This window comes from Coffea arabica, chromosome 5c (genome assembly GCF_036785885.1).
Source record: "Coffea arabica cultivar ET-39 chromosome 5c, Coffea Arabica ET-39 HiFi, whole genome shotgun sequence".
Lineage (NCBI taxonomy): Eukaryota > Viridiplantae > Streptophyta > Magnoliopsida > Gentianales > Rubiaceae > Coffea > Coffea arabica.
Genome location: NC_092319.1, coordinates 554,203 through 562,355, shown reverse-complemented (window position 1 = coordinate 562,355; position 8,153 = coordinate 554,203). Strand labels below are relative to the sequence as shown.

The following is an 8,153-nucleotide window of genomic DNA, read 5'->3' as shown; positions in this document are numbered from 1 at the left end:
TTTGTTACTGCCTTTATTAATGATGTTATTGTTCTAAAATTTCATAACGCGTGACCAAATCCTGGCGAGAATTGGATAGGCGGTCCACCAAACCTTTCGATACGTCCTAGGGGGAGGTGGAGCTGTCACAGGCTCGGACATGCTACATCGCAACTCTCAAGGGTAAGGAAAAACTAGTAGCTCAAACGACTTGTTTAGAGCCCTGGGAGCCAGCCGGGAAGAAGGAAAGACTGGAGATGGACGAGGGGCTACTCGAAATCCCAATTAATAAAGAGCGGCTGGATCAGGTGATACGAGTCAGCTCATACCTGAGCGAACTGACCAGAAAGGCGTTGGAATCTCTGTTAGCAGAGTATGTCGAGATCTTCGTATGGAGTGCGGGTGATATGCCCGCAATTCCATCCGAACTGGCAATTCACAAGTTGCATGTGAACCCTAATGTCCGGCCAGTGAGGCAGAAAAAGAGGAGCTTCGCGCTTGAGCGAAATGAGGTCATCAAAGAAGAGGTGGACAAACTGCTGGAGGCTAGAATCGTGAAAGAAGTCTACTATCCGACCTGACTGGCCAACCCAGTGTTGGTCAAGAAGGATGAAAAGGCCTGGAGGATGTGTCTAGATTTCACTGACCTGAATAAGGCCTGTCCAAAGAACTGCTACCCTTTGCCCCGAATAGACTTACTCGTGGACTCAACTACAGGGCATGAAGTCTTCTGCTTCTTGGATGCCTTCAAATGGTACCACCAAATAGCCATGGCTGAGGAGGATTAGGAGAAGACTTCATTTATCATCGAATACGGCACTTATTGCTACACCACCATGCCTTTCGGACTGAAAAATGCGGGAGCAACGTATCAAAGACTGGTTAACAGGCTATTCAAAAATCAGATAGGCCGTAATATGGAGGTCTACGTCGATGACATGCTGATCAAGAGTAGGATTCAGGAGCAGCTCATCCCAAACCTTAGGGAAATTTTCGATATTCTTCGAAGGTCGTGCTAAGGCTGAACCCCAAGAAGTTTACTTTCGAGGTCAGGTCGGGCAAATTTCTAGGATACATGATATCCAAAGACGGAATAAGAGCCAACCCTGATAAGGTAAAAGCCATTATGGATATGACACCGCCCAGAAACATCAAAAAAGTGCAACGACTAGCCGGTAGGATGGCAGTTTTGAACAGGTTCCTGTCAAAATCGACAGCTTGGGGTTCCCCTTTCTTCAGCACTTTGAAAAAAGGCCCCCAATTTGATTGGACCTCGGAGTGCCAAAAAGCATTTGAAGAATTGGAAGCACACATTGCCGAACTGTCGACATTAACTTCTCCTGAACAGGGCGAAACTTTGTTCATTTACCTAGCTGTGGAAGAGGAGACAGTCAGCGCAGTGCTAATTCGAGAGGAGGACAGGGTCCAAAAACTGGTGTATTACGTCTGGCGGGCATTACAGGGAGCTGAAGTCTGATACTCAGCGATAGAACGTCTTGACGCTCGTCCACGCAGCTCAAAAATTTAGGTCATACTTTCAAGCTCATCCTTTAATGGTGGTGACTGACCAGCCCTTGAAGCAGATCTTGTCTAAGCCTGATACATCGGGAAGAATGGTCAAGTGGATCGTGGAATTGTCTGAATACGATCTCGACTTTCGGTCCCGGACGGCCATAAAAGCCCAGGCACTGGCTGACTTCATAGCAGAAGGAGTATCTTTTGGGCTACAGAAGACCGAACAGACCAGGGAAATAACCGAATAGGCCATCCCGACTTGGACGCTGTGACGACCCCACCTCCCCCTAGGGCATACCCCAGGGTTTAGCGGACCATCTGCCCAGCTCTCGCCAGGACTCACTCACTCACTTCAACTAAAATAGGGTACAACCTAAAGAATAAAGAAAATAACAGTCACCAAGTTTGGCAAAAACAATTACATTCATTTCTATCTCAAACATTCATACAACCCCAAATACATCAAAAGATTGGAGTTCTAAATACATTCAACCCTAATTGAGCGACTAGTGCGAGTACAATTACAAAATTAAAAAAAAAACCTAGACTACGCTAGTCTGTACAAGTCTCACGCCTCGCTCGTACCCCATATAAGGAAAATAAATGGCGTGGAATGAGCTAAAAACCCAGTGAGGTTCCAAATAGCAAGTTGACCATTATTTACAAGTGAAAGTATCATAATAGGAAAATAGCAAGCTTAACAAGTCAAGAAAATGAGCAATAACACTTCAAGTAGCAAATCTCAAAATGAGCGAGTGTAAAATTCTTTTCTAAAAGAAACAATAACATTACGAATAACAATCAAAGTATAGGGATACAGGTGGCTCTCAAGAGCCATGTTCCCATTACTTTACCAGAGATTGATCAAGTAGTAGTTGACACTCCGTCAACTTTCAAGTAAAGTAACCAGTTCAGTAGAACACCACTTAGCTACAATCTCCGTCCACCATCCAAACCCCCTATTGGGTCCAAAATCCTCAATAAACACTGGTGGTAATATTTGATTATACCGATTAGTCCAGGAGGTATCACTCCACTCGACAAAACAAGAGACCCCAAGTTCATTACTCAATCGACCAAGCCCTTGCCGGCTTGACTCGAGTAACTAGCCACAGGGTTTCTGGAATTCCAGACTTAATCACATTGGTCAAGTATGGAAAACAAGTGTCAAGTTCAATCAGGTATTTGGAAGCACTCACCAAAGATGTAGTGCTTCTATGGATCACGTTCAGGTATTACTCCTTGTTAGGAGTCCAAATCTGCGATAAAACATCGTTTAAGAGCTTTGAAAATCAACTAAGGTTCGACACTTAAACATTTCGTTTAACAAAAATCAAGTAATTGAAACTTATTTGGGGAATATTCGTATTACTTATCATGTCTTAGAAAACTCATGCTCGCTCTTAAAACTTTGAAACTTTGAAGCGATTAAACTTTGAAATCCCCATTTGAGTCGAAGAGACAAGGAAAAAGTATTTCTATTAGTCGTTACTTTCATTTTTCCAAGGGTACAAGTTTCAGCTGAATTCTAGCTTATATACCTCTATGAAAAAGGACTCGAATAACCTAGACAATTCAAGTTCAATTCAACCTCAACTCTTCGCTCGAATCACAAGTACGCACGCCTAGTCCTTGAGTGAAAATTTGGCGGCATGCCCTTTGTATTTAGATATTTTTCAGCCATTTATGGCTTCATTATTTTCCTCAATTCAGCCCCAAATTCACACACAAGCAATGTTACCACAATAGCCCTTCAACTAGACTCAATGTCATTCAATTACAAAACAATACTAGTAATGTGACCGGAAACCAAGTTTAAGAATAAACAACAAAATAACAGGTTTGACGTCTCTTGGAGTTTCGGTCACAACTGAAGCTACACCTATCGGTTTGGGGTACACTTTATACTGTTTCGAAGCTAAGACAGAGAACTACAAGTCTTATGAAGACATTGACAGCCAATTCATTCATTTTCAAGGTCAAAATGTGCAATCTCAGAGAAAACAGAAAACTGTCCGCGAAACAGTGCATTTAGGCAGTCAGGGGTAATTTTGTTATTTCACATGCTACAGTACTCATATTGAGCTGAAATTTTATAGACAGCTATATAATTCCATTCCCTACAACTTTCATGTTTTGACCTAGGCCTGATTCAGCCTCTAACATGGACGAATTAAACAGGTCAGAAATAGGACAGGTTCCTCTCTAAAGCTGGAAATTTAATGATTCAATGCTTACTAATCACATTCATGTCTTGAATCACTACCCAAGTCCCTATCCAAGCTCCTCCACATCATATACTATGTAAACAACAATAAACACACTAAAAATCTCAAACCCTAGCTCAACAATCCAACATATCATGCCAAACTAACAAATTAACCATCTCAAGCCAAGAATATAAGATTCTATCCAAACTTAAACAAGATTAAGGAAGAGAAAAAGGAAAGGCAGACATGATACCTTTCAAAAGTCCTTTGTAAGTGAGAAACACACCACTTTCTTCCCAAATTTTCAGCACCCCAAGTCTTCCAAGCACAAAAGGAAAGGTTAATCCGTTGAGTTTGGTTGCTTGCACTCAAACAAGGATGGATTCAAGGTGAAAGTTGCTAGTTTCTCTCTTGTGTTTCTCTCTCTTGAAACTCGGCCAGAATGTGCAGAAATGAAGAGGAAATGAAGTGAATTTGGTAATAAAAATGAAGGAAATTGGTTGGTCAAAGTTAGGTAGATGGCCACCAAGTGTCGCCGTAGGATTAACTCTCAATTTTTTTTCTTTTTTTCCTCTTTTCTTTGGTCAAAAATTGTGGTTGGTTTAAGAGATATTTTAGGGTTAATTAGCTGAAATAAAAGCAAGGATATTAAGGTAACAAAGTAGTGTTCAAGTGGTGTATTCAATCGGTAGCGAACGGTACAAGTCGGTTGACACCGTTTTTCCTTAACTCGCACGTACTAGGATTTTCACTTATAATTCACTAACTTATTATCATTACTTCAATCACACACTTTTTTTCTTATCTAAAACTCACTCTTAACCACCAAATTCAGTACATACTCCGTATCGAGTAATCACATTACCGAAAGACGTAAAACCCTAGTTTACCCGAATTATAAAACTAAGGATAAAACTCTTAAATCTCTTATTCATTACAACTATTGAGGGAGTAAATGAGTAGTAAAGATGTTATAAAGTAAGTTAATCAAAATAAGAGGGAATTTTAAGAAAATATAAGCGAATTTTTCAGTCGTCACACTCTCTCCTCCTTAAAAGAATTTCAACCTCGAAATTCATACATGTAGTCATAAATAACTCTGGGTATTTTCCTTGCATGTTCGTTTCTAGCTCCCAGGTGTCACCATGGCCAAAATTTAGTTAAACAATAGAAAACACGAATCGTATCTTTTCCAACCCCTTTGGTGCAGGTACTACTTGTTGGTCCAAGGCGTACACACTAACTGGCACCCTTGGCCTAGTCCCTCCTACATGTGCTTGTTCAAGGTTTAGGTGTGACCTGCGGGGGCAAGTTTTTTTTTTGAATTTTGTAATTGTACTCGCACTAGTTGCTCAATTAGGGTTGAATGTATTTAGAACTCCAATCTTTTGATGTATTTGGGGTTGTATGGATGTTTGAGACAAAAATGAATGTAATTATACTTGCCAAACTTGGTAACTATTATTTCCTTTATTTTTGAGGTTGTACCCTATTTTAGTTGAAGTGAGTGAGTGAGTCCTGACGAGAGCAGGGCAGGCAGTCCGCTAAACCCTGGGGTACGCCCTAGGGGGAGGTGGGGTTGTCACAGATGCTATACGTTGACGGAGCATCCAGCAAAGAGGGATGTGGAGGTGGGCTCCTCCTCATTAGCCCTTAGGGAGAAGAGTTGGCCTACGCCTTACGATTTGACTTCAAGGGTTCAAATAACGAGTCCAAATATTAAGCTCTGATCATAGGGATGGAAGTGGCTCGGAAGATTGGGGCTGAATCGTTGAAAGTCTATAGTGACTCGACCAGGTTCTGAGAAACTACGAAGTCAAAGAAGAGCCACTTAAGAGATACACTGCCAAGGTGCATGAGCTGAAGAGTCTGTTGGATCAGTTTATTCTTGAACAGGTTCCCAGGAGTCAGAACAAAAAAGCTGACGCCCTGTCTAAACTCGCCTCGACTTCGTTTGGCTCCATAAACAAAGAAGTACTAGTGGAAGTCGTGAAAAAGAGGGCGTATGAACAGCTGAACACCGCCATAATCCAAGTAGTGAGTTCATGGATGGATCCCATCATAAAGTACCTGTCTAATTGGGAACTTCCCCTGAACAGGGGAGAGGCCCGAAACTCCTACTCAAGTCGCAAAGATATGTGCTCACAAATGGAGTGCTATATAGAAAGTCGTATCTAAGTCCGTGGATAAAATGCATGACGCCTGAAGAAGGGGATGATATCCTACGCGAAATACATGAGAAAATTTGCGGAAACCACGTTGGTTCAAGAATCTTAACTAAAAAAGGGATGTTGTCCGGGTATTATTGGCTTACTATCTTCAGGGACTCGGCTGAACTAGTGAAGCGATGCAGGTCATGTTAGCTACACGCGCCTGTTCAACATGTCCTGACTCAGGAGATGATCTCCCTTCAGAGCCCGTGGCCATTTGTCCAATGGGGAATCGACTTGCTCGATCCGTTTCCTCATGCTCCAGGTGGATACGAATACTTGGTGGTGACGATAGAGTACTTCACTAAATTGGTAGAAGCTGAACCACTCAACACCATCAGTAGTAGGTTAGTACAGAAATTCTTTTGGAGGAACATAGTCTATCGATTTGGCATACCCCGAATTCTGGTCTGGGATAATGGTCGACAGTTCGCGGATAATCCTTTCCAAGACTGGTGCATGGAGCTCAAAATTCAACAAAACTTCACTTCGGTCGGGCACCCTCAAGCTAATGGGCAGGTAAAGAACGTAAACAAAACCATCTTGCACGGTTTGAGAACGGGCATAGAATCTGTGCGAACAGGCTGGTTGGACAAACTGCCTAGCATACTCTGGGCCTACCAGACAACTTCCCGAACTGCCTCCCAAAAAACTCCATTGGCCTTAACTTATGGAGTGGAGGCTATAATTCCGGCGGAGATTGGCTTACCATCAAATAGGGTACAAAACTTCATAGCTCAAAACAATGAAGAGGGGATGCGGTTTAACTTAGACCTACTCGAGCAGAGAAGGGAAGAGATAGCCATAAGGATGGCCAAATACAAGGGACAGATAGCTCGACACTACAATGCCAAGGTGAGACATCTCTCTTTTAAACTGGGGGATCTGGTTGTACGAAAAACTCGGTAAGTCAGACCCTGGGCACGAACAAGTTGGGTCCGAACTGGGAAGGTCCCTACATAGTAAAGGAGGCAGACTGAGCAGGGTACTGTAAGTTAGCTCACTTCAACGGAGATGAGGTCTCAAGTACCTGGCATAATCGAACTTAAGAATCTTCTGTTAGAAAAGTTCATTTACTTTGTTTATTTTCTGAAGTGTCTGCTTAAAAAACCCAAATAGTCAAATATAGTGAAGTTTGGTTTGTTCAAGGCTATTCGGACACTACTTCAATAAAAGAGCAATGTCAAATTTTGGTTAAGTGTTGAGAAGAAAAGAAAATTCCATTCACGATGAGCATATTTACAACAAAAGGATGAACATACAAAAACAAACTGGCCCTACTCAGTTCGACATCCTACACCCTATATCCTACTCAGTTCTTCTCCTCTTCTTCCTGCTCGGGCTCCGGAGTGGTCACAGGCAGCGTAGGATCAGTGACCAGGTCGGCAAGCCTACGCCCGTGCGATTACCCCTCCACGCGCTGGTCGACCTGATCTACCGCCTGTGGGTTATAGTTGGGGAAATTCCCAATATCAAACCCAAGAAGGTTTAGTGCTTGCACTTCGTTCAGTGCCTGGGCATAGCCGTGCTGAAGAACGGGGGTATTCAGAATAACCAGGTCGAGCTACGTGTGGATACAGCTGAACTCCATGGCTCCTGGGCATAGTAGTCACGTGGAAGGATGGAGCCTTGGAGCCATGCCCGAGCTACGTGTGGATACTGAGTTCGGTCATTGATGGACAATCCCCATTCTAGACAGAAGTGCATGGGATGAGAATGCATCTGTAGCCTGGTCTGGGGGTCGTAGGGTGTAGTACTTCGGTACTGCCACATGTTAGGAGGAGGCTCTGTTCGAGCTTGTTCCTCTGCAGTATTGATGCCGTAGTGCCCAAGCTGAGTAGGATCGGGGGTAGGATCTTCTCCCCCAGTAGGAGAAGGAGTGGCCTCTGTACGCGCCTTCTTGGCAGTTGATTTCTTCCGTTTCTTCTTCGCCCGCTCCTTGACAGGGGCTGACTGAGCTGGCGCTGGATGAGGGGGGGAGGGCGGACGGAGCCGATCGGCACGGTGGATGGCTCAGGTGTGGCTATGCTTGAACTACCGGCCCCGCCAACGAAAAGTATTTGTGAGAATCTCTTCACTGCAAGAAAGGGGGGATGATGATCAGTACAAGAACTGTGAGGATCCGAAATTCTATTTTTTTACTTTTATTTCATTTTACTGGTTTATTTAATTATTTATTCACCCGTTTACTTTGAATAATTTATTTCATTCATTTTAAATCCATTTACATCGAACAATG

The 8,153-nt window shown here is 43.1% G+C and overlaps 1 protein-coding gene across 1 annotated transcript; it reads left to right on the top strand.

Annotated features, from left to right (window-relative positions):
• The first annotated feature begins 1,054 nt into the window (after window positions 1-1,054).
• LOC140007654 (uncharacterized) lies at window positions 1,055-7,825 on the top strand. The gene is made up of 5 exons (XM_072050577.1): window positions 1,055-1,450; window positions 1,551-1,691; window positions 5,502-5,738; window positions 6,101-6,769; window positions 7,643-7,825. Exons 1-5 carry the CDS (start codon window positions 1,055-1,057, stop codon window positions 7,823-7,825), a joined length of 1,626 nt encoding a protein of 541 aa, XP_071906678.1.
• The last annotated feature ends 328 nt before the right edge of the window (window positions 7,826-8,153 follow it).